The following is a 25870-nucleotide window of genomic DNA, read 5'->3' as shown; positions in this document are numbered from 1 at the left end:
CTGGCTAGGCCTCGGGAGAGACATGGCTGGGCAGTGCGTGAGCGTGTTGGCCCTAGTAGCTGCACTCTTGATTTTTCTCGCCACAGTCTCTGGATCCACCGGCCCTAGCAGCAGGGAAATTTGGGGAGCCTCGCGGATCCCTTCCCAGTTCAGCGAGGAGGAGCGCGTCGCTATTAAAGAGGCGCTGAAAGGTGAACCTCCGCCCCCTTGGGCTCAGACGTGGGTCCCTGAGTTCCCAGTCATCCTGGGACTGTCTCCCTTGGCAGAGGGATCGACCGCTGTTCAGGCCAGCGTTCCACCCGCCACACCGCGTGCTGGCCCGGTCAGCGTTCCCGCACACCTCCCGGCACACGGTGCACGGGTCTGGCACGCCCCTCGCGTCGGTGTCCCCTTACCTAGCCTGGAGGCTCCAGCTTCTCTCCGCTGGGCATAGCCAGCGCCCACCCTACCCCTGCCTGCCTCAGACAAGTAGTTTGTAGCACTTTCGACCTCTGAAAGGTATCATGTTTGTTAAATCTCCGAGGTATCTTAAAAGTGATTTGCTTTGTTAAATGATCTTCCCCAGGGCTCCTGCAAGGACTGGGCTCTGGGTAGCAACATTTAAGAATCCGTGAGACTCGCTGACTCTGAGGGGAATGCATTGTTCCTGGCGTGTAATATGTATCTAGTTGCCCGGTAATACGAGGAACCTAACAAGGCAACCAACTCATTGGCCTGTGCCTTTCAGGAGGAAAGAGGAGCATTTATGGGCTCACGTTATGCTTTGTGACCACTGGGCTCAACTCTTTTCCGTTCATTAGATACTGGATTAATAAAAAACTGCATACGCAAACATGTACAGGTCAGGCCGACACAGGGACCAAATGCCCCCACGTGGGAGATGAATTGTGCTTATCCTGGAGTGACCTGGAGTGGCCTGGGAAGAGCTTTCCCATCGTGCCAAAAGCCCTTTGCAAACTGGTGGACTGTGGCAGAGTCCCTTTGCACAGAAGAAAACAAAAGCTTAGCAAGACCTCATAGCATCATGGCATAGAACTCCTTAACAAGATGCAAAGCATCAAAGTTCAGATGTTGGATCTGCTCTCAGGGGCGCAATTTAATCTTTTTGGACTTAAGATTCCCCATCTGGGTAGTAGGCTGTGGCGTGATAGAGTTCATCCTTAGCTAGAGGTGACTGTCTTTCAGACAAAATTTAAGTGACTTAAAATCCAAAATTTTCTTAATGTCATGTTGACCCTCAAATTTTTTTGATTTCATTTTTTTTGTCTTCTTTTTTTTTGGTTTTTTTTTGTGTTGGTTTTTGTTTTGGGGGGTGGGGTTGTTTTGTTTATTTGTTTTTGAGACAGGGTTTCTCTGTAGCTTTGGAGCCTGTCCTGGAACTAGCTCTTGTAGACCAGGCTGGCCTCGAACTCACAGAGATCCGCCTGCCTCTGCCTCCTGAGTGCTTGGATTAAAGGCATGCGCCACCACTGCCCGACTTTTGTTTTGTCTTCTATATGAGACTTTTCTGCTATCCCAGCCTACTGGGATTACAGGTGTGCACTGCTACATTCCGCTATGGTTTCAGGTTTTTTTGATTTCAGGACAGAGTTTCTCTATGTAGTCCTGGCTGCCCTAGAACTAGTTCTGTAGACCAGGCTGGCCTTGAACTTAGAGATCCACCCGCCTCTGCCTCCCAAGTGCTGGTTTTAAAGGTGTGTGCTACCACACCTGGTGGTTTCAGATTTTTTACTAGAAATATCCAACCTCTATCAACTTGAATCCTCCATCTCTGTTGACAGGTGCCATCCAGATTCCAACAGTGTCTTTCAGCCATGAGGAATCCAACACCACGGCCCTCGCTGAGTTTGGAGAATACATGCGCAAAGGTCAGCTGCAAACTGAGGGAAAGGGTGACAGAGACACACTGGAGACTGTCCTTGACAAAGTGATAGGAAATACACTTTGTCACTAATAGAAGACAGCCACATTCTGGGGTGGGGAGTGCTTTTTACCTTTGTACATAGAATGTATAAAAGGGAGACTCTGAAAGTTACACAGTAGAGGATAAAGTGAGGACCGTAGATTCGTCTTTGAAGAACTGAGAACTAGCTGTAGTTCTCTAAATATGTATCTGTCTGATCTAGACATTAGTAGGTAAAGCAAGGGATTCCTTCTCGTGTGCAGATGTCTAGAACTCTGTCCCAGCACCTCCTACTCCTACTCCCACACACCCATTCATCCAGCTTTCAAGGCACTCCACCTAGTGGGCTCATTTATGCTGATTACTAACACACTCTTAAGCCTCTGGGCAGCCAACATCCTTGACCTATCCTAGCACCTCCCCCTTCCTTCATCCCTATGACCCTGGAGCCCAGAGAAGAATGGATTGGGAGGATGTTAGAATCTTAAAGTGAAAAATAAAAAAAAAAATCTAATGGAGAATAGGGAAGCCCCCCCCCCCCCTTTCAAGATGTCAGAGGTGGGAGAAGCCGGCTTAGGAGCATCAAGTAGTCCCCTCTTTAACACGCTGGGACAAATGGATCTAGGACTAAAACATTGTCACCAAACCAGAGGTCAGGCAAGGAGTCATTATCAAAGGGAGGGGATGAGAAGGAGAATAAGCTGGGGGCCTGGTGATAGAGCTCCGTGGTAGAGTGTTTACCTAGGATTTGCAAGACCCTGGATGCAATCCCAGTCTCTCTCTCTCTCTCTCTCTCTCTCTCTCTCTCTCTCTCCTCTCTCTCTCTCTCTCTCTCTCTCTGTGTGTGTGTGTGTGTGTGTCTCTGTCTCTCTCCCCCAAAATAAAAACAACACACTCTTCCTCAGTGTCTCTCTCTCTCTCTCTCTCTCTCTCTCTCTCTCTCTCTCTCTCTCTCTCTCTCTCTCTCTCTCTCTGTGTGTGTGTGTGTGTGTGTGTGTGTGTATCTAGATGTGCACACAGGAATAAGTGCATTCTTCCCAGACGGTCCAGGGGGGATTAGTTAGCCCACCTGCACTGAGGCCTGCCAGTAATGTGAATAATCCACCCTGAGAACATCCACTCCCACATAAAGAAGTATGGCCGGACACAGCAGAGTTATCTCCACAAAATGCAAATAGTGAAAACACTGTTTTCTTTCTTCATGGCAGCATTATGTATTTATATATATATTTTATAAATATATAATATATATAATAGCCTCAAATGGAAAATCCCAAATATTTATTACTTCATGGATGGTCAATTAAAACAAAGTACAGGAGCTGGAAACTCGGTGGTTCAAGAGTACTTGCTGAGTTCAATTCCTGGCATCCTCATGGTGACTCACAACCATCTGTACTTCAGTGTCAGGGGATCCAACACCCTCTTCCTCTCCCCATGAGCTCCAGGCACAGGTTTCCACATGTGGCAGGCACACCAACATACAATCACCCAAAACACACATATACTTAAAATCTTACGTCCTGAATAGTTTAATGTCTGTTTGACCCAAGCTAACATATGTGAGAGGAGAGAAACTCAATTGAGAAAATGTCTATAGGTGGTGAAGGTAGCACACGCCTTTAATCCCAGAACCTGGGAGGTAGAGGCAGGCCAATCTCAGTGAGTTCAAGGCCAGCCTGGTTGGGGGTGGGGGGGAACTTTCAGGACAGCCAGGGCTGTTACACACAGAGAGACACTGTCTCAACCCCGTCTCACCCTGAAAAAAGAGGAAATGCCTCTCTAAAATTGGGCTGTGAGGAAGCCTGTAGGGCATTTTCTTTGTGATTGATGGGAGAGGGCCCAGCCCATTGTGGGTGGTGCCATTCCTGGGCTGGTGGTCCTGGGTTCTCTAAGAAAACAGGCTGTAGCTGGGTGGTGGTGGCACATGCCTTTAATGCCAGCACTCAGGGAGGCTGAAGCAGGTAGATCTCTGTGAGTTCAAGGCCAGCCTGGTTTACAGAGCTAGTTCCAAGACAGTCAGAGAAATCCTGTATTGAAAAACTTAAAAAAAAAAAAAAAAGTATGGCTAAAGGGTTTATTGCATGACTCACTGTGTCACACTGCTGCCTCCATGACGAGAGGGGAGGAGGGAGATGGGTGGGATTTGGAAGCATGACCTGAAAGACATGAAGAATGGATAAAAATAGAGTAAAAAGAGAAGAAAGCAGGCTGAGCAAGCCAGTAAGCAGCTCCCTCCATGGCCTCTGCATCTGCCTCTGCCTCCAGGTTCCTGCCCTGCTTGAGTTATTTTCCTGATTTCCGTCACTGATGGACAGTGTGTAAGTCAAGTTAACCCTCTCCTCCTCCGCTGCTTTGCTCATGGAGGTTCATCACAGCGACAGTAGCTCTAACCAGATACTTGCGTGCATCCGTCTCTGTGTGACCTAATAGCTTCCAAGTCAGGTTCTCCTTCCTCATCCTCCTGCAGGTACATGCCCATGGTGTTTTCTTAAAAGGAAAAGATCCTAGCATCTTTCAAATAGATAGTGATTATGTTTTCCTCTGAATAATTTGGATATTAGGAACTATTACATTCAGATTTTAACACAACCCTCATCTATAAAGGTGTCAATATGTTAGGCTAGAATGAGCCAGATCTTGAACTATTACCCATTGTGTGTGTGTGTGTGTGTGTGTGTGTGCACGTGTGTGTGTGTGTGTCTGTGTGTGTGTGTGTAAGAGAGAGAAAGCGAGAGACAGGGTGTGATGGTTTCCACTGCATGTTTGTCTATGCACTATGTATACAGTTCCCTCAGAAGCCAGGAGAGGGCATCAAATCTCCTTGGAACAGGGGTTACAGATGATTGTGGGTCGCCATATGGGTGCTATTAATTGAATTCGGGCCCTCTGCAAGAGCAATTAATACTGTTAACTTCTGAGCTGTATCTCCAGCTCTAATATTTAATGGTACAATTTTAAATAGCACATTAAAATAGGGCTTTGATCCTGAAGGGAATGATAATGTACACAAACACACACACACACAGAGAGAGAGAGAGAGAGAGAGAGAGAGAGAGAGAGAGAGAGAGAGAGAGAGAGAGAGAGAGAGAGAGGAGAAGAAACTAGACAGATTTATATCTGTAAGGGGAATTCATATTCTATATATCTATATATATATAGACAGATTTATATCTGTAAGGGGAATTCATATTCAAAAAATAGAGAAAGAAAAGGATTTGGGAGCAAGAAATGGGAGGGAAACAGAAGGAAACTACGGCCCTGACAATCTCACCGCTTCTCATCCCTTTCCTTTGCCTCAAGTGTTCCCGACAGTGTTCCACAGCAGCCTTATCCGACATGAAGTCGTGGGAAAGTACAGCCACCTGCTTACTGTGCAAGGCTCGGACCCCAGTCTGCAGCCCTACATGCTGATGGCTCACTTTGACGTGGTTCCAGCCCCTGAAGAAGGATGGGACGTGCCCCCGTTCTCAGGCCTGGAGCGTGATGGCTTCATCCATGGCCGGGGCACACTGGACAACAAGAACTCTGTGATGGTTTGAAGTGCTATGCTTAATAACTTCCTTAGAGCCCAAAAGTTGCTCCAGGGTGGGAGAATTTGGATGGCTCTGGGAGAGAGGAGATTGTGGTTGAAAGAATTGGCTGGAGCTGGGCAGTGGTGGCCCGTGCCTTTCATCTCAGCACTCAGAAGGCAGAGACAGGCAGATCTCTGAGTTCAAGGCCAGCCTGTCCTATAGAGCAAGCTCCAGGGCAGCTGGGACTACATAGAGAAACCTGAGAGAGAGACAGAGACAGAGACAGAGAGACAGACATTTTCTGGGCCTTGATTTCTCAACCACAGAGGAATAGGGGGTAGACAATCCGCTGCTGCACAGGGACCTTTCAGGTGGCACAGATAAAAATGCGTGTTTTTCTCAGGGAATAAGGGTTTTCTACTGAGCTCTGAACCACCTGAAGTTGTTCTCTCTAAATCCAGTCTATCAGATCTTAGTTCCACCCTTAGTGATGAATGACTCTGACTTCACCTACTCCGATAGTGAGCCCTTTTCTTCTGAATCCCAGGCAATCCTGCAGGCCTTGGAGCTCCTGTTGATCAGAAACTATAGCCCTAGAAGATCTTTCTTCATTGCTTTGGGCCACGATGAGGAGGTAAGCGGTGTGCCCAGTACCTGTCTCAGGGTCTTTTGGAGGTGGGGTGCGATCCAGATGTCCATCAGACGCAGGGGCTCCATGAGATCCTGTGTAATATCTAAGCCAAAAGATAGTCTGGCAATTCTGCCCCAGGAAACCTAAGTACAACAGAAAGAGAACTGAGTGTTTCATTCACACTGATGCCACCAGCCTTAAACCTTGCCCAGCCCTTCACTGTTCCCAGTTCCTTCTTTTGTGAAATTAACGGGACTCTGAAATTGGACAATTCTGCGAGACAGAATTATCTCAGGACCTGTCCCATTTAAAAAAAAAACTAGGAAGGAAGGTGGCAGGCTGAGTGAGTCTACAGTCCGCTGTCTGTCTGTCCGTTCCTGGCTGAGTGAGCCTACAGTCGCTGTCTTGTCTGTCCATTCCTGGCTGAGTGAGTCTACAGTCACTGTCTGTCTGTCTGTTCCTTGCTGAGTGAGCCTGCAGTCGCTGTCTGTCTGTCTGTTCCTGGTTGAGTGAGTCTACAGACGCTGTCTGTCTGTCCATTCCTTGCTGAGTGAGTCTGCAGTCGCTGTCTGTCTGTCCATTCCTGGCTGAGTGAGTCCACAGTCGCTGTCTATCTGTTTGTCCGTTCCTGGCCGAGTGAGCCTACAGTCACTGTCTGTCTGTCCGTTCCTCCTGTCTGAGAAGGACTGTACTTTGGGCTTACTGTCTACAGGTGTCTGGGATAAAGGGCGCTCAGAAGATCTCAGCACTCCTACAGGCTAGGGGCGTTCGGCTGGCCTTCCTTGTTGATGAAGGGAGCTTTATCATGGAAGATTTTCTTCCGAACCTCAAGAAGCCTTTTGCCATGTAAGTGAAGCGAAGCGCCGCACCTTCCACCCTGAAAGAGTTATCACTGCATCTGAAATTACCCAGCCTGCCCCCTGTAAGCACACTCAGATATTCTGTTGTATTAAGCAGCCTCATCTCACCATGTCCTGGACTTCCCCCCATAGCCTTCTTCTATGAAGCTAACCCCCCAGACCACGAGGCTATCATGTAGATGAGCCTGTGGGGTCTACGGAATAGTTTAGTGGGAAGCAGTCTGAAGACTCACCTCTGATCCTCTCCCACAGGATTTCAGTCGCAGAGAAGGGTGCCCTTGATCTCATGCTGCAAGTAAACATGACTCCAGGACACTCTTCAGCTCCCCCAAAGGAGACAAGCATTGGCATCCTTTCTGCCGCTGTCAGCCGGTAAGCAGCTCCTGGCTCCTCTTCCGGGACTGCATGGGATGGAGGACCTGACACTTGGCCACTCTGAGACTGAGGAGCCAGCCTGCCTATGCTTCCTGCCATAAAGCTGGCCCAAGGAACAGAGGTGCAGGCTGCAGGAGGGACAAAGCCGCCAATACTTAGAACAGGACTGGGTCCGAAGGATCTGTCAGTACAAATAAAGGATGTGCAGGAGCCAGGAGACAAAAACCAAGTCAGAGAGCTGGATAGTCCGGAGCTCAGCCAAGCAGTTAGAATTACAAGTTGGCAGGGACAGGTAACACTGTCTAAATTCTCCTGCTGATCTGGCAGGAGTACAAAGATAAATAATGGGCCCTGGCTGTGGATAGAGATCAAGGTTTGCAAGAACAACACTTATCTGTGTCTGGGTTCTCTTAGCAAAGTAAAGAGAAAGGGTGCTAGCTAGTTTTGTCAACTCGACACAAGCTAGAGTCATTGGAGAGGACGAAGCCTCAATTGAGAAAATACCTCCAGAAGATGGGGCTGTAGGCAAGCCTGCGGGCCATTTTCTTAATTAGTAGTTGGTGTGAAGAGGGCCCAGCCCATGATGGGTGGGCCATTCTTGGGCTGGTGGTCCTGGGTTTAGTAAGAAAGCAGGCTGAGCAAGCCATGGAGAACAAGCCAGTAAGCAGCACCCCTCCTCCATGGTCTCTGCATCAGCTCCTGCCTCCAGGCTCCTGCCCTGTTTGAGTTCCTGTCCTGACTTCCTTCAAGGATGGAAGTGTAAGCTGAATTAACCCTTTCCTCCCCCAGTTGCTTTGGATCGTGGCATTTGATCATAGCAACAGTAACCCTGACTAGGACAGAGAGCTGCTTTGTGTCAGGGAATACAGTAACACTTGAGGTGGCCCCTTGCCCTAAGGAAGCAGAGGAGAGGCCCCTCCTGTGGCCCCAGCTCCTGCTGATGCTCTGGATCTTCACCTCGGGTTGCTGGAGGTGGTGGGCAGGTGGGTGACTGGGCAGGCTCATTGAAGCTTGCACCCATCTCCCTCAGCTCCAGGATGCTGATCTTGGTCCTGGGGGAGGCCTGCTCTTGAGAACTCTTTCTCTTCCAGACTGGAGCAGACACCCATGCCGAATATGTTTGAGAGTGGGCCGCTGAAACAGGCGCTGAAGCTGCTGTCAAGAGAGGTAAGGGAGGGACGTTCCGTGCTCTGGGCCAGCTATAGACAAGGAGCAGAAAGTGGGTGGGGAAGGAGCTGTGGAGTAATGAGAGGGCCACTGTGTCAATCAGGTCTCTGCCCGTTCTCACCCAGTCCCAGGAGCGGCTGAGCGAGAAGGGGCATGTTGTCTGAAGCTGAAAGGATTTATCCAAGGTCCTAGCATGCCCAGGTTTCCCTCGAAAGCTGTTTCCCATGCAGCCTGTGACTGCTGAGTAATTGTTCTGGATAGTCATATATGCCCGCCCAGGGGGAACCACCTCACTCCAGCAGAGATTGGGGGTGGGGTGGGGGGAGCACTGTACCCTGGAGTAGACCTGAAGTAGAGACTCAGGCCTCAGCAACAGCGGCCCTGTTGTGCCAACCCCTTCGCTCCTGCTGACCTTGTTCCTTCCCTTTCAGCTTTCCTTCCCCGCCAATATAGTCTTGGGGAACCTGTGGCTGTTTCAGCCCATTGTAAGCAGGTAAATGTATTTTGTTTCTTTGAAATCTCCCTCCCCAGATGTCCTCCCTCCACCCCCTCCTCATTTCTTGGCCTACCTGGCCTGACTAGTCATCCTTCAGTCATAGATATTTATTTTGTGTTATTAATGTATAGGCTGATGTCTCTCTCAGCCTTAAAGGTCTCCAGGGCTTAGGACAGAGAATGACATTCTGTGACTTCTTCCTGATGTCTAACCATAGCCTTTTTGCTTTAGGCTAATGGAGAGGAATCACATAACCAACGCCCTGGTCAGAACCACCACCGCCCTCACCATATTCAATGCAGGAGTCAAGGTAACATCATCTGGCTCCTCCAACTGCCCTTGCACCTCCGGTCCTTGAGTTTGTATGTGGGCTTTCTTCTCCTGCTGTGGCTATAGTAATGGAAGGGGCAGTGTCGTCCCGTGCCACTGTTCTGGCATCAGTAGGGTAAGCCTCAAGAGCAAAGGCTCCAACCAAGGTCTGCACCCAACTAAGAGTGTGGGTGCATCTATCTATGCATGAATAGAAAGGGCTTGGGGGAGTTGGGTCTCCTAACCCATGCCCTGAATGTAATTCTGCATGTTTTATATTTTCCTAGCATTTTGATCATACAGTCTAAAACCTTCAAACCATTTTACCATCAAAGATCTCTATTTTTTGTTATTTGCTTGCTTTTTTTTTTGTAATGCTATAAATTAAGCCTATACCTGGTGGTTGCTCTACCGTTGAGCAACAGCTCTGGCACCAAGTAGAATCTTTTTCTTTTTCTTTTTTTTCTTTCTTTCTTTTTTTTTTTTTTTTTTTTTTTGAGACAGGGTTTCTCTGTAGCTTTGGAGCCTGTCTTGGAACTAGCTCTTGTAGACCAAGCTGGCCGCAAACTCACATAGATCCGCCTGCCTCTGCCTCTGCCTCCTGAGTGCTGCCATTAAAAGCATGAGCCACCACCGCCCAACCATAGAATCTTTTTAAAAAGTCTTTCTTTTCAAAGCTCGACCCACTGAACTAATTCAACGGGTGATTAATGTGCGTTCCCCTGGTGTAAGTTCAAAGACACTCATTTGCCACTTGTAAAAATCTTTGATATCCTTTCCCAAAATCTGCCTCAGGGACTATCATTTCTATATGGGTCTTATTCTTCTAGAAATAAGAATCAATAATGTGATAAGCTTTTATCCTATAAAGAAAGCATTGAGTTGGGTAAATTGGCCCACTTGCAGCTGCTCTGTCTACTAAGGGGTGTCTCTTGTTAAAGGACCAAGCCTGGCCCACGAAGGCATAGGGCTTTGAAAGAAGTTAGACCCACCCCTAGCCATCAGTGACACTCGCACAACTTCAGGGGCCACCATTTTCCTCAAGTACAATATGGTCTTAATCTGGAAAAGAAGATTGATTTGGGTTTGCCGTTTTGTTTGTGTAGCCCTTGATAACCTAGAACTCATGATGTGGACCAGGTTGGCCTAAAACCCACAGACACCTGCCTGCCTCTCTTTCCTGAGTGCTGGGATTAGAGGCATGTGCCACCACATGTGGTCCCAAATTCTGATAGAAGTAGATGATGCCTCCAAATTTACTTCTGGCATAACAAACCAGAGCCAACCCAGATAATCTTCCCCAGCTGCTGTTCAAGATAACATATCTGTCCAGCTATTGCTTTAGCACCAGCATATTATGCTCCTGCATTTGACCTGTGATTTTCTGTCCATTTGATTCTTCTAGAACCATGCAATAGCACCGTTAGAATTATGCAGTAGCATCGCTAGATCCGTGCAGTAGCAGCGCTAGATCCGTGCAGTAGCATCGCTAGATCCGTGCAGTAGCAGCGCTAGAACCGTGCAGTAGCAGCGCTAGAACTATGAGGTAGCATCGCTCCAGCTACCAGCTGGAGAAGCAGAGTTACGGTGAAGTAGCAGCTACTCAGAAATCACACTGCCAGTTTGCAACAGCCCAGCATGTTATTATACCTGGAGCTTTTGGGCATCTTGCCAGTTCAAAGAAAGATAAAGGAAATCTCTCTCAAGACATCAAGGAAATATCCCCCTGTAGCCTGTCTTCTCCAACTAATCATAAGTTCAGACAAAAACTAGGTAGATTTTTGTACCCAGATATGCAAAACAACCACCACTACCATCCCTTCAGGGATTGAACACAGTGTGCTATGGAGACCTTTGAGACCCTGGCTGTTCCATCACAAATAAACCTCAATATTAACAGAAGTGCCCAAGGTGTCCTGGGAACATGCACACAGAGGGCTCCAATGGCACAGCAGAGAATCATCTGGGCAGGCACAAGCAAAACAGTCCTATTCTGAACTGCTCTGTGACCCCTCCAGGACCAAGAAACACAAAGATCTCACCTAAAGCAGAGACCCTAAAGTGAATGTACCAGCAGGTGGAGGGCCGGGAGAAGACAAGGGCAGACTCTGGATTAAGCCCTGGCTCCTTAAACCAGAGCAGTTGCTTCTCCTCCTCCTGGTTGGTGTTTCCTGGGCAGGGGCCAGCTGTGAAGACATGAGGAGGGCTCAGGCCAGGTTTCTGGTTCTCTGTCTAGGTGAATGTCATCCCCCCACTGGCTCAGGCTACAATCAACTTCCGGATTCACCCTTCGCAGACAGTACGTGAGGTATGTACCCATGTTCCAAAGAGCAGATCCAGCATCAAGAAGTAGGGCCCTCAACATCTGAGGTTTGTTTCATTTTGTTTTGTTTTGTTTTGTTTTCCAAAATCCCCTATGCATCAGCCACGTAGGATAGGACATGTCTGGTTTGGGAAAACTTGGAATCTAAGGCTGAAACACAAATACAAATTAATGGTAGTAGGTGGGCTTATACAAATTAATGGTAGTAAATATTTATAGTGGGCTTGCTGTGTGCTTGGCTCCATCCTTGGGTATACAGATGCACACTCTCACTCATTAGCACTTACACCACCCAGTACGGTAGGATCTCTGCTGTCCTCACTCGCCTAAGGGAAGCTGGTCTGGTCTGCAGAGCAACAGAGCAGGTAGGCAGTGTGCCTGTGAGTACATATCTAACAATCTGGCTCCGGGGCTGCTGCCGGCTGCAACCCTTTGCTGCTGCCGTAATAATCAGGGGTGGAGAGTCTCCCCCAGGAACCCTGCAAAGCTACCTCCAAGGCCAAAATAGCCTTTCCTTACAGTAGAAATCTGAACTGGGTGTTAAAGAACCATTAGGATGTTGCGAAGACTGAAGAGTTGGGTAAATGAGAAAGTAGGGAAGTCTGAGACTAGCTGCGGCTAGAGACCTTGCCTCAAAAGCAGCGGCAGCACAGATGGGCAATTCTAAATGAACTCAGCTGGTTATATATGTGTGTGTTGGGGGGTGAGTATGTAAGACAATAGTAATTAAGGAATAAGAGAGTGTGGATTTGATAAAGAGTGGGGGGATGTGGGAGGAGTCAGAGGGGGATGATATAAATATAGGACTCATGAAATTCTCAGTAAAAACCAAGTAGATCAATGAAAAGCAGAACAGGAGGCGGGGAAATGGCTCAGTGGGTGAGTATGTGCCGTGTAAGCCTGTGGATCTGTTTGGAGTCCTAGTTCCCACAGAAAAACCGGGTAAACGGTGCACCCCTTAACATAGCCCTTGAGGAGCAGAGTTAGGATCCTTGGAGCTGGCTAGGTACCTAGTCAGTCTAGCTGAACTGGTGAGCTCTAAGTTCAGACCCTGTCCTGAAAACATAAGGTGGACCAGGATGTGATGGTGTGTGCATTTAACCGCAGTGCTTGGGAGACAGAGGCAGGTGAATCTGAATTCAAGGTCAGCCCAGTCCATATAATGAGTCCCAAGCCAGATGTCTTTCTTAGTCAGTGTTCTATTGCAACTCCTATAAAACAAAGTGTTTCACTGAGGCTTGCTTACGGTTTCAGAGACTTAGTCCATTCTCATCATGGCCGCACAGGCAGACATGGTTTTGGAGAGATCCACAGGCAGCAGGCCTGGTGGCACACCTCCTCCAACAAGGCCACACCTCCTAATCCTTCCAAGTAGTGCCACTACTGATGACTGAGCATTCAAACTTATGAACCTGTGGAGACCATTCTTATTAAAACAACCACAGCAGACAAGGCTACATATTAAGAGCTTGTCTCAAAAATAAAATAAAAGAGCCGGGCGGTGGTGGCGCACGCCTTTAATCCCAGCACTCGGGAGGCAGAGGCAGGCGGATCTCTGTGAGTTCAAGGCCAGCCTGGTCTACAAGAGCTAGTTCCAGGACAGGCTCTAAAAAAGCTGCAGAGAAACCCTGTCTCGAAAAACCAAAAAAAGAAAAATAAAATAAAATAAAAACTAAGGCAGAGAATAATAGAGAAACACACCCAACATTAACCTCTGATCTGTATATCACACATGCACACACATACACACACATACACACACATTGAGAATAACAATAGCAACAGCAAGAAAGAAAACCCCAGGAGGGCAACCCAGCATCTGGGAGATGGATAATACATTCTAGAACACAGTAGGGACCCTGGCCCATCTCCTCAAGGCTCAGACACACGTAGATTTCTGCTTGTTAGTTTTTGAGAGTTCTTCCTGTTACTGAAAAGGAGGTGAGGACACTAGTCAAAGAATCTCAAGCTAACTCCAAAAGATTCCAGTCATAATTCTTTATTATAAGGGGCAAACTCACGGAACAGAACCGAGAAGTCCAGCCTCAGGTGTGTAACATGGGAACGATAGAGAGAGAGAGAGAGAGAGAGAAAGAGAGAGAGAGAGAGTGCTCTGGGTGGGTCAGGGGTTTTCTCTAGGTACCCAAAGGTCATACTCTAACCTGGTCCAACCTCTTAAAGGTCATTGACTGAAGGAGACTCCCCATCACCTCCCCCTTTTTTCTAAATAAGAGAATTCCAAACCCAATACAAAACTATATACACTAGGAACAAATATCAAATATAAAATTAGGATTACAACCAGCATAAACAATATTAAGCAAGGAACGTATGCTAAATATTTTAATAAACATTTTATCCTAAGAAGTCTAAGTTTTGCATTGGAAATAGCTTGGCTAAATCATAAGAGGAAGGTAACTATGTCTATCTAATCTTTAACCCCATAAAAGGCCTGAAAAGGGAGATAATATTACTTGAGTAGGCAGGAAGTGCAATCAAGCAGCTTCCAAAATATGCAGTAGATGACAGAGACAGCTGGCTACTTGGGCAATCACCTAAAGTCTCATTTGCAATGTTGAAGCAACTAACTTTGGCTAAGGCCTAGAGTAACTGATAGACCATTTTTAGAGGCAGGAAAATTTTTAGAACCATCTTACCATGTCTTGGTAAGGTTTGGCAGTCGTGTGTGTGTGTGTGTGTGTGTGTGTGTGTGTGTGTGTGTGTCCCCTGCTTATTTAGTCCGGACACCATGCATTTTGTCAGTGGTTGAGGTATGGGCAGTTTCTTGCCCAAAGACCAGTTGTGACAAGAAGAAAAGAAACTCCAAGTGGAGTGTTTTTGGTGTTCAACATTCTCTCAGGAATAGATTGGTGCTGTCAGGAGCAATCATGTCTCATGTCAACAGAACCTTAAGTTATTTAAATGTCATGTTTTACAGATCTTTGAAGTGGTTGGAGATTACTTATCTATGCAGAATACAGTCTCTATGTATTTAAAGAACCTAATTCATCTGACTATATGTATAACGAACATGAATGACTATTGACTTAAAATACTTAATATCTGCATAACTTAAAGACTAAGACTTCATATCAGAATATTAAATAATCTGTAAACAACTGTGCAGTAAATGAGGACAATAACCTTAAAAAGTAAACAATGTATAATTATCTTGATCAGAGGTAGAAATATATAATGTAATATGATAAATATATTCTAAAAATTGTATCAATATACAAAATGTCTTAAACAGAGGTAGAAACATGCATGCATGCAATCTGACAAAATAACTTTGCATATGTGTATAAATATTGTAAACAGAAATAACAAATATAATTTGAACTTGTATCAATATACAAGAATCTATACCAATTATATAGGCCCGGCAATCTCATGGACTCAGTGGGTTAACAGCCAGCCTAGCCTCGGGGAAGGGGTCTGAGCTCAGTGTGAATCCTGGATCTGGCTGCTTTTCAGCAGGTGCCAACCCCGTGCTCTCCCTGGAGGCTCATAGCTCCAGGAAATCACTGGATTTAATCAGCTGAGCTTTCCACCTGTTTTTTCCCAGCCCATTCAAACTCCATCCTTTTCCAAAGGCTGTTTTCCACCCATTAGGGCTTTCATCTCCCTGGTCCTGGCACTCTCTCCTCCTAGCCAAAAGGTCTTCCCTCCTAGTCTGTCTGATGACACTCCTGGAATCTCCTGAACTCATCCTGACCACCTGCCCCAGTGAGGGCTGGAAAACCTCCATTCTTGTTTTTGGGAGGGTCTTTTCACTCATCATCTCTATGAGGTTTTTTTATTGATATTTATTGAGCTCTATATTTTTCTCTGCTCCCCTCCCTGCCTCTCCCCTCCCCTTTCAATTCTCCCCCAAGTTCCCATGCTCCCAATTTACTCAGGAGATCTTGTCTTTTTCTATTTTCTACTTCCCATGTAGATTATTTCTATGTGAGTCTCTCTTAGTGTCTTCATTGTTGTCTAAGTTCTCTGGGATTGTGGTTTGTAGGCTGGCTCTCTTTACTTTATGTTTAAAAGCTACCTATGAGTGAGTACATGTGATAATTGTCTTTCTGTATCTGGGTTACCTCGCTCAAAATAATGTTTTCTAGCTCCATCCATTTTCCTGCAAAATTCAAGCTGTCGTTATTTTTGTCTGCTGTGTAATACTCCATTGTGTAAATGTACCACATTTTTCTTATCCATTCTTTGGTCGAGGGACATTTAGGTTGTTTCCAGGTTCTGGCTATGACTAACAAAGCTGCTATGAACATAATTGAGCACATGTCCTTGTGGCACGATTGAACATCCTTTGGATATATACCCAAAAGTGGTATTACTGGGTCTTGAGGAAGGTTGCTTCCTAATTTTCTGAGAAATCGCCACACTGACATCCAAAGGGGTTGTGCCAGCTTGCATTCCCACCAGCAATGCAGAAATGTTTCCTTTTCCCCACAACCTCTCCAGCATAAGTTGTCATCAGTGTTTTTGATCTTGGCCATTCTTTCAGGAGTAAGATGGAATCTCAGAGTTGAGTTGTTTTGATTTGCATTTATCTAATGACTAAGGATGATGAACATTTCCTTAAGTGTCTTTCAGCCATTTTAGCTTCCTCTGTTGAGAGTTCTCTGTTTAGGTCTGTACTCCAATTTTTTATTGGATTATGTGATCTTTTGGTGTCCAATTTCTTGAGTTCTTTGTATATTTTGGAGATCAGACCTCTGTCTGATGTGGGGTTAGTGAAGATCTTTTCCCATTCTGTAGGCTTTTTGTCTTGTTGACTGCTTCCTTTGCTTTACAGAAGCTTTTCAGTTTCAGGAGGTCCCATTTATTAATTGTTTTTCTCAGTGTCTGTGCTGCTGGGGTTCTATTTAGGAAGTGGTTCCCTGTGCCAGTGCGTTCAAGTGTACTTCCCACTTTCTCTTCTATAAGGTTCAGGGTGGCTGGTTTTATGTTGAGGTCTTTGATCCATTTGGACTTGAGTTTTGTGCATGGTGATAGATATGGATTTATTTTCATTTTTTCTACATGTTGATATCAGCCATGCCAGCACCACTTATTAAACATGCTTTCTTTTTTCCATTTGATATTTTTTGCTTCTTTATCAAAGATCAGGTGTTCGAAGATGTGTGGATTGATATCCGGGTCTTCTATTCGGTTCCATTGGTTCTCCTGTCTGTTCTTATGCCAGTACCAGGCTGTTTTCAGTACCGCAGCTCTGTAGCAGAGTTTGAAGTCAGGGATTGTGATGCCTCCAGAAGTTCTTTTATTGCCCAGGATTGTTTTGGCTATCCTGGGAAATCTTCATTCTTTAGGAAGCTCAAAGGACCCATTTGTCCTGGTCACTCTTGTCCAGGGGCCAAAGCTCAGAGCATTATGCTGGGTCCAATGGGAACATGCGTGGGTGCCACAGTTCTCATCTTCTGTCTGCATCTATTCTTCCTCACAACATAGAAGTAGGCAGCTTGGGCCACACACATACACAGGCAAGACCCCTCCCCAGTTTTTCTGACTTTGTTATTTTGAAACAGGGCCTGGCTAAGTTGCCCAAGCTGGCCTTGAACTTGTCACCCTCCAAAGCAGCTAGAATTCAGACCTGCACCCCTAGACCCAGCTAGACATTCTTCTAAGCACTTGGGATAGTGGTAATTCAGAAAGACAGGATTCCCACTCTAATTGTACTTGTGGTCCAGTGAGAAGGGGCAGTAGCCAGCAATCAAACGAATGAACAGAGTAACATAAGCAGTAAGTAGTATAAAGGTAATGGGCTGCTGGGTCGCACAGTGATTGTGGAGCGGCAGTGGGAACATGAGCAGAGTTAATGCAGGGGCAGTGAAGTATTAGCAGGACATATTGACAGGCTATTTTTTTTTAAGACAAGGTCTCACTGTGTAGCCCCCGCTGGTCTGGAAGTCACGTGTAAATCAGGCTGGCCTTGAACTCACAGATCCTCCTGCCTCTGCTGGAATTAAAGCTATGATCAACAACAAAACCAGCCAGGACAGACCTTTATCCCTGTCCTCAAGAGGTTTGATACAAGATAGTAAGTCAGAGGCCACTCCGGACTATAATAATGGTTTGTGTCTGTTTGTAATCAAGGAACACGACCCCTCCAGCAATAATCAGAGGCACAATAATGGGACTAGAAGAAGGGACTACCAGTGGAGAGAGCAGCCTCCAAGGGTGCTATAGAGCCTGACCTTCTAATTCTCCAAGTACAGTCCCGGCACATTGCCAGTCTATGGTGTCTCTTTTATGTGTCGAGATATTTCCCTTTTACTTGTGTGTTCTCTTTGTTGACGGTAAGAACACTGGCTGTTTAAAATTTAACCAGGTCTTTCTGGTGAGAATCCAGCTTCCATCCAGCTGTATAGGCTGCTTACTGGAAGAATACCCACGACAAGCTGCTACCCGACAGAGACCGTCCCCCTTTTTTAGCATCCTGATTATGAATATCTTCCTTGTGATGAGTTTGGGGCATGTAACACCTAACCCCATTCCTCTCTTCCACACTGTGCACACCCGCACTGAGCAGGATGTAATGCTAGACACGTCTTAAACACTGAGAAAAATCTCGACTCCTGGTAACAGAGGAGCAAACAGGTACAGAGAGGTCTGGGGGCTTGGCCCCAAGTCACACCACTGTGTGGAATTATCCAGAGCACAACATTTTTGTCATGCCTCATTTTTTTTTAACCCATCCTTCTCCACCTTAGGAATCTCTTTTGCCTTTTCCCTACCAGTACTATATCCTCTCCTCAGACTCGAAATTCCTAACACCAAACTACACACCTAAGAAGAATGCTTCTCTAATCCTTACTTCCGGTTGTACTCGGGCCTCCGCAGAGCACCTTCCTTAGGTAATCAGGTAGACACTCAGCCCAGTACTCCTAATTGTATAGCATGGACAAGGTACTTAGGGGAACAACACCTGTTATCATTTTTGTTGGTGCTTGTCTTTTATAGCTCAAGTAGCTGACATTATTGCTTTTTACTTTCTCAAGACAATAGACAAGGGAGAGAGGCTGACATGGTCCCTGCCTTGGGATCAGGCTCCGGCCTCTCACTGAAAGGACCCAGTCATCATACCTTCCTCAGTTTCCAGATGCAGAAACCTCTGGAGTGGCTGAAGCAAGAAACAGCAGGCACAGCCCCTCTCTACTGCACAGGGGATAACTTAGGAGCCTTGCCCTGGATAAAACAATGTGTGAGGACTAGATATACATTTTTTTAAGGTACTGAGGCTTGAACCTAGGGCCTTGTGCATGCTAGGCAAGCACTCTACCATGGAGCCATACCCGTGGTGAATTCACTAGTGCTGGAATGAAACTGATCTCTGGCTGAAAATGAGTTCTTATAAGCCTCACCCCTCCCCGAAGGGCATTTGCTTTGATTCCGATGGAGTTTCTGAGCTAGACGTGGGAGCCTTCGCTGCAGATGTACCCTCCACATGCAGCTTCTGCCACATTTCTAGGGGCTATTGGCCTAAAATGAGTTCTCCAGTTAGTGCCCCCATTCGGGTGATCTCCAGCTGTGACACACAGCCCTTCCTAGGACAGGAGCAGCTTCAAACTAACCACTGCTCAAATGAGGTTTTCCTTCTGCAGCTGACTGGGCTGGGGGACCACTGGAAGCCTCCGGATCCATTCTGCATCCTTCCTGGGACCAGAGATTTCTGTTGGATACCCCCTAGTCACCTCAGGCTTGATTCTTCTGGGAATTTCCTTGTGGTCCTTCTCAATAAAAAGAGGCAAAAGGGAACCCTTCAGCCACAGCACCACACTCCTGATTCTGTGTGCATGTGAGCTCATCTTTCTGCTCAGTGTATTTGGTTACAAACAGGCAGCAGCTCAAGAGAGGAAAAGGAAACCTGTGTGGTGTAGCCCTTTGCAACCTGTGTCACCACCCCAAGGCTCTCAGGTTGGAGCAGGATCATTCTCTTGAGATGGCTGAGATTCTTCTCATCCTACTATCTCGTATACTTTACCTAAGCCTATGGCTCACACGACCCTAGGGGAAAAAACAATTTCCGGATTATTCCCTGTCTGACTCAGAGCTGTAAGACAATCCTCCTAAACACTTAGCTGAATTCTGCCATGCTTTCTAGGAAGTGCCAGCTCTTACATCACTCACAGCCAGGCAGCCAAAGCTGGGGTCCTGCTGCAAAAACCAAGTCTTTGCTCTTGACTCTAGAGTGCTACCTTGCTGAAACTTGGTGTTTACGTAGCAGATCAGCAAGAATTGTAACCCTCTTGGTTTCTACCCTGAAGGTCCTCGAACTTGTCAAGAACATCGTGGCTGATGACCGAGTCCAGTTACATGTGCTGAGGTCTTTTGAGCCCCTGCCGGTCAGCCCCTCCGATGCCAAGGCCATAGGCTACCAGCTGCTTCAACAGACCATACAGTCTGTCTTCCCGGAAGTCAATATTGTTGTCCCCGGTAATGACTTCATCAGATGTGGTTGGTGGGTGGTGGTGGCCGGGACCGCTTCCTATCTGATGTTCCTTTCCCTGCCCCCAACCCAGCCATTCATCCTGGAAACAGCTGGCTGCTTCTGTCCCTGGAACTGTACTTTTCCCCCAGGGTGGAAGTGAGAAGGGAAACAGGAAAGGGACAGAAACAATAAATTAGGTCAGCCGAGGATGGGTCCTTGCTTAACCTAGGGCAGTAGTGTTCTATGTCCCTCTGACATAGATGAGGGATTGGCTTAGGATATGCCTCTCCTGGAGGAGTTACCTTGTCACCAACCTAGAATAACTGCTGAGTAGCAGGACTTAGAACGACTGCCCAGAAAAGCCTCTGAGCCCACAACATTCATACCAGTGCTCCTCCTGGGTCTCACGCCTGCAGGCCCCTCGGCATTTCCCTCACCTGTGCTAATGCCATCCAAATCTAGCAGTGGTCCTCCCAGGGAACTTCATAAAATGTAGAACACCTGGACCCACCCTCATATCCCAGCAGAAATCTGCCTTTTTGAAAGATGCTACCAGAGGATTTTGGCGTAGTGATGACTGAGCAGTTCCCAGGTCTCTGGTCTCCATGTGGACAAATGTCCAGTTCCCTCTATGTGGGTTTACTTGTGGCTTTCTGTGAACATCTGGGAACCCTGGTTCTCACAGTCTATATCTTCCTCTTTCAGTCTCGAAGGCTCTCCCTACCCGATCCTTGCCCCTGACCATCATCCCAGCAGTAGGGTCAGACTGCCATAGGGGTAGAGAAAGTCAACAGGAAGAAATCCACAAAGCATGGGATTAGACCCAGGTACCCAGTGGAAATGAGAGGAGGAAAACAGAACAAAACACAAAATACCACCCTGTGCTATCTCACCACCCTTGCACTGTGGCTGGGAATGGCTTTCCCCAGAGGTCCTGCCTATCCAAGCAAATCCAAGCCCAGGTGGGGGACCTATCCAGGGGGAGCTTCCTGGGACTCTCCCACCTGAGCTTTGCCTCCCAGAGTCTCCCTCAGAAGATGAGACCAGCAGAACTCTGCTCCATTTTACCTCAGTAAAATGCCCCCGCAGTTGTTGGCTTCTGCCCTAAGTGGTGCAGAATACAGAACAAATGATCCCTCTAACTCGTGAGTCCTCACACAACAAATACCTTTGGCTGTAAGGACAAAATGGAAAGCCTCCCCGGCCATCATGGAATGAGAACAGATTAGCTTTGGGCCACTCAGGAATATCTCACACATACTTCCAGGAGGTTCTATGTTCCTGGTTACAGTTACAGTTTTTGTAAGGATTTGAAAAGAGGCAACTTAGACAATAAAAAATGTCCTAGGTGCTGGGTGGTACATGGCTTTAGGCCCAGCACTAGGGAGGCAAAGGCAGGTGAATCTTTGTGAGTTCCAGACCAGCCTGGTCTACAAAGTAAGTTCCAGGACAGCAAGGGCTACACAGAGAAATCCTGTCTGGGGCGTAGCGGAGGGGAGTCCTAGGCTCTTAGGACATCCCAGTTATCACTCTAGGTCCTAACTGGCTCCCAGTCAGTCACCCAGCTTCCCCTACTTCACTGGACAGGTGGCTCACAGGAAGTCCATTTTCTCTCACTCTTCCCCTTCTAGGTATTTGCATTGCCAATACAGACAGCCGGCACTACGCCAACCTCACCAACGGCATCTATCTGTTCAACCCTGTTTTCTTGCAGCCTCAGGGCTTCAGTAGGTAAGTGGAGCAGGCTTAAGCAGCAAGGCAGAGAGATGTATCTGAGCTGTCCCTTTCCGTTTGGGTGACTTACAGAATAGAGAAAAGCCAGGTCAAGAGAGATTCTAGAACCCAAGTTGGCATCTTGGCTCCGGGAATTGGGAGGGTAGCCCCCATGCACACTCCTCTTTTAAAAAGTGGAGAGAGTCAAGTAACTGGTGAGAGCTTGTTGAGAATAAGAGTAGCCTATAAGCCTGGCACTTAAAAGACTGAGGCAGGAGGATGGCCATTTTAAAAAAAAAATTATTCTTATTTTATGCATGAATGTTTTTGTTTGCTTGTATAGCTGTATGACATTTGCATTCATTGTCTTTAAGTGTTGGAAGGGGGCACCCTAGAACAGATGGTTGTGAGCCACCATGTGGTGCTGGAACTCAGGCCCAGGTCCTCTGGAAGAATACCCAGTGCTCTTCACTGCTGAGCCATCTCTCCAGCCTAATGCATTGCCAAACTTAAATCCAGCCTGAGCCATGTGACAAAACCATGTCTAGAAAAGAAGGAGGGGATCCTTAGATAATCTTTCTCACTTTGAGAGAATACTCATCCCTGGACCTCACTTCCTCCACCTGTAAAATAAGGAGGCCCTCCAACATTCTTTGATAAGCAAACACACACAAGTTTAAAGGTGAGCATGTTAGTTGGCCTTCTCAGAAGAAATACTGTGGAAATCCAAATGTGAGTATCAATTTTTAACTGTCAAGTATGACCGTTATTGTGACTCTTCAGGCAATTTTAACTCTCGAAGTTTGAGAAGATAATTTCCATTTAGCCTTCTGCAATCTATTACCTCAGACCTGATTTCTTCACCACATCACAAGTCACTTGAAACAGAATAAAAATGTTTGAATGTGATTTTAAGACTAGCACTCATACTGGGCAGTGGTGGCGCATGCCTTTAATCCCAACACTTGGGAAGCAGAGGCAGGTGGCGCTCTATGAGTTCAAGGCCAACCTGGTCTACTGTCTACAGAGTGAGTTCCAGGACAGCCGGGGCTACACAGAGAAACCCTGTTTTGAAAACCAAAAAAAAAAAAAAAAAAAAAAAAAAAAACTAAAAAAAAAAAAGTCTTCATTAAGCAAGGCATGGTAGCCCATGGCAAGAGAGGCAGGAGGATCTTTGTGACCTTGAGGCCAGCCTTGTCTACTGGCAAGCTTCCAAACAGCCAGGACTATATAAAAAGACTGTCTCAAAAAGCATAGTATTTATGTTTGGGGAGTTGTTAAAATTGGGGGTAAGTGTCCCCTCTGTTCCCTGTCATCTTTGCACTTTGGGGGTTGAGGGTAAACATGAGATCTGATAGCAAGGTTCCTAGGTAGAGGCTGGAGAGGTGCCCTGAGCTGTTGCCTTCCTGCCCTCCCTTATCCCTGGTGAGCAAAACCTTAGGGAAAACTCTAGCAGGAGACTCTATTCTAAGAACATAAGAATTAGGAAGATAATTCTACCAGAGGAGAACCGACCTCAGAAGAGGAGACTAGGCTAAACTCCCCAGGAGTTACTCATTGTTCTCCCCACTGTTCTTAGGCGGGAGCACGGGTCCTTGAGAAATAATGGGTGTGTCACGCATGAGCTGACGAATGACTTTTTGTCACCTTGGCCCCCAGGAGAGCCAAAGATCAGGCATATTGTGGGGGGGGGGAGACCAAGAAGGGTGTTCTGTACCAGCTCTTGTGCTACAGCATTTGACCCTTATCTCCTCCCCCCCCGAAAATGCTTCTTCCCTCAGTATCCATGGAATCAATGAGAAAATCTCCGTGCGGAACTACGAGAACCAGGTGAAGTTCATCTTTGAGTTTATCCAGAATGCTGACACCTACAAGGAGCCAGTTCCTCATCTGCATGAACTCTGAGGCCAGGATGCAGCTGGGTGAGGGGTGTCCGACACTGGGCAGGACTAACCTACAGGGAGAGACAGAACTGGTGTTGACAAAAGGTTTGGTGGAAACACCTTGCAATGCGGAGTTCATCTGCCTGACTCCCTCCTCTGCTCGTCACAGAACAAGCTCCACAGAGGAGATGAGCAGAATCCAGCCTATTTCCGACGACGTCTGCCCTCTTCCCCTGAGTGGCCTTAGCTGCCTCTGTCCTGCCATAGAAGGTGTTGGCCTGTCTCATGCTGCCTATTTAACTAGTCTGCTTTCCCAGCCTGCCATAACAAATGCAGATTAAAAAATAAAAAATCTCAGGAAGGTTTTATCTAGATAGAATGTTAACTTAGGGTACTTGAGCTGGATTGCCTCTTAGGATTTCCATTCTCCTGCCATCTGCTCCCTTCTTGGATGTGGGAGCTACCTTCCTCCCCTCTCCTGTCTATTCCACATCTGAGTAACTCGGTCAAACGGAGACGCTCCCACAAGCCCTGTCAGTCTGTGTAGCGTCAGCTGCTCTCTAACCAATGCCTCTCACAGTCTCCACCCCACAACTCCTGGGTTCAGAGACTGGGGCCTGGAAAAGCTCTCCTTGGGTTCCTGGAACTTTGCTCCCTTCCCTGCCCTGTTCCTGCCACCTGCTCTGGTGACCGCACCCCAGGAGGCACTAATCTGTGGAAACATTTCCCTGGCACAGCCTCTCACTGGAGCCCAGAACCAGCAGAGCCTTGGCCCTGGCACCATATCCTGTTTCAGAATGACCAAGGGGAAGCAGAGAGCAAGGTGGTAGTGGGGTGCTAGAGGGGCTGCTCTTCCCTGGGTAAGAAAGGCAAGGGGAGGTAGCCCTCACTAGAGGATAGCAGAGCTCCTGCCTTCTCTCTGGACTCCAACCCTAGGCGGTTTGATTCTGCCCAGTAGCTGCCAGGTGGGGGACTTTGGAAAGCAGCATTTCTTGACTCAGGGCCAGGATCTGTGCTTTGTGGATCACAAGGGAGTCGAGGTCACAAGGGAAGACACAGAAGTGGGACTTGAAAGACTCCCTCTTTTTCCCTCTCTGAGTGAGACTTTTTAATGTCTCCTATGGGCTTGATAGCACTGGGTTTCCTTGCTCCCTCAGAAGCCCCGTTCTCCCTTCCTCTGGAGCCCTTACCTTCCTCCCATGGATGTGAACTGCTCCTTGCAATGTGAACTGCTCCTTGCAGCTCTGGCTTAATTGTCAGTGTTAGAAACAGTGTGCGAATTACTCAAGCTTTTTTTTTTTTTTTTTTTTTTTTTGCTAAGATTCACATTCCTTCCCTCACTCTCCCTTTTTGGCCAATTCAGTACTTATTCAGCTTTTGCTGGAGGGCAAGCTTAAGAGCAAAAATAATCCTTCACTTTTGTGCAGAGCCCTACAGAGTAGTTCCCTACACCCCATCTCAGCCCTGTAACTATGCTGTTGTTACTCCTTCCTACAGAGGTGGACTTGATTCTGAGTGGGTTCCACATAAAGCAGGAAACAGTGGCTTGGAGCCACGTCGCCTGGCTCCCACACTCCCCATTATCCTCTGACATCACCTCCTCCCCACTGATGTCTTATTTAATTCCCATAACGACTGCTGAGGCGCGAGTGTGTCCCCCACATTTGTCTGTTATGAACTTAATCCTATGAGAAACGTATCCCGAGGGAGGAAACCTAACCGATTAGGGTCTGTCTTTGTGGGGTTGTTAGCATTAGACAAGGCTGAGCCTCATCCTTGACTTACTGACGGTTTTTTAAGAAGAGAGTTTGAGGAGATAGACAAGTTTAATCTGATTTGGACATCATCCCATGAATACATGTATCAAAATATCACACAGTACCTCATTAAAAGAAGGGGGGACCAGAAGACACACAAGTCCTGGAACTTGCTATGTACACCAGGATGGCCTAAAACTCACAGAGATCCTCCTGCCTCTGCCTTCTGAATGCCTCAGATTTACTGTCCTGCCTTCTGAATACTGGGATTAAAGGCATGCACCACCACCTCTGATTTAGTATTCTTTTCTTCCATTAAGAGCTGAACATTTCACCAAATGTTTTTGGAACTATAAATATTTTAATTGAAATGAAACAACTTGAAATTCTTGTGTTTGATGTCCGGCACACTGTCAAGAATGAAATTACGCCTTTGCATATGTTACTTTTAGATCTACGAATATAAAAATTTCAGAATTGAATAAAATGTTTAATACTAAGAAA

At 46.9% G+C, this 25870-nt stretch overlaps 1 protein-coding gene across 1 annotated transcript; it reads left to right on the top strand.

Moving 5' to 3' along the window:
* Nucleotides 1-25870, top strand: Pm20d1 (peptidase M20 domain containing 1). The gene is made up of 13 exons (XM_038349685.2): nucleotides 1-191; nucleotides 1782-1868; nucleotides 5207-5439; nucleotides 5966-6052; nucleotides 6762-6895; nucleotides 7162-7281; nucleotides 8376-8451; nucleotides 8883-8944; nucleotides 9179-9257; nucleotides 11493-11564; nucleotides 19850-20018; nucleotides 21645-21744; nucleotides 23508-25870. The coding sequence occupies exons 1-13, from the start codon at nucleotides 23-25 to the stop codon at nucleotides 23629-23631; spliced, it is 1512 nt and encodes a 503-aa protein (XP_038205613.1). The 5' UTR covers nucleotides 1-22; the 3' UTR covers nucleotides 23632-25870.

Source organism: Arvicola amphibius, chromosome 12 (assembly GCF_903992535.2).
Source record: "Arvicola amphibius chromosome 12, mArvAmp1.2, whole genome shotgun sequence".
Taxonomy (NCBI): Eukaryota; Metazoa; Chordata; class Mammalia; order Rodentia; family Cricetidae; genus Arvicola; species Arvicola amphibius.
The sequence above is the reverse complement of the archived record's forward strand: the minus strand, read 5'-3'. Positions and strand labels throughout refer to the sequence as shown.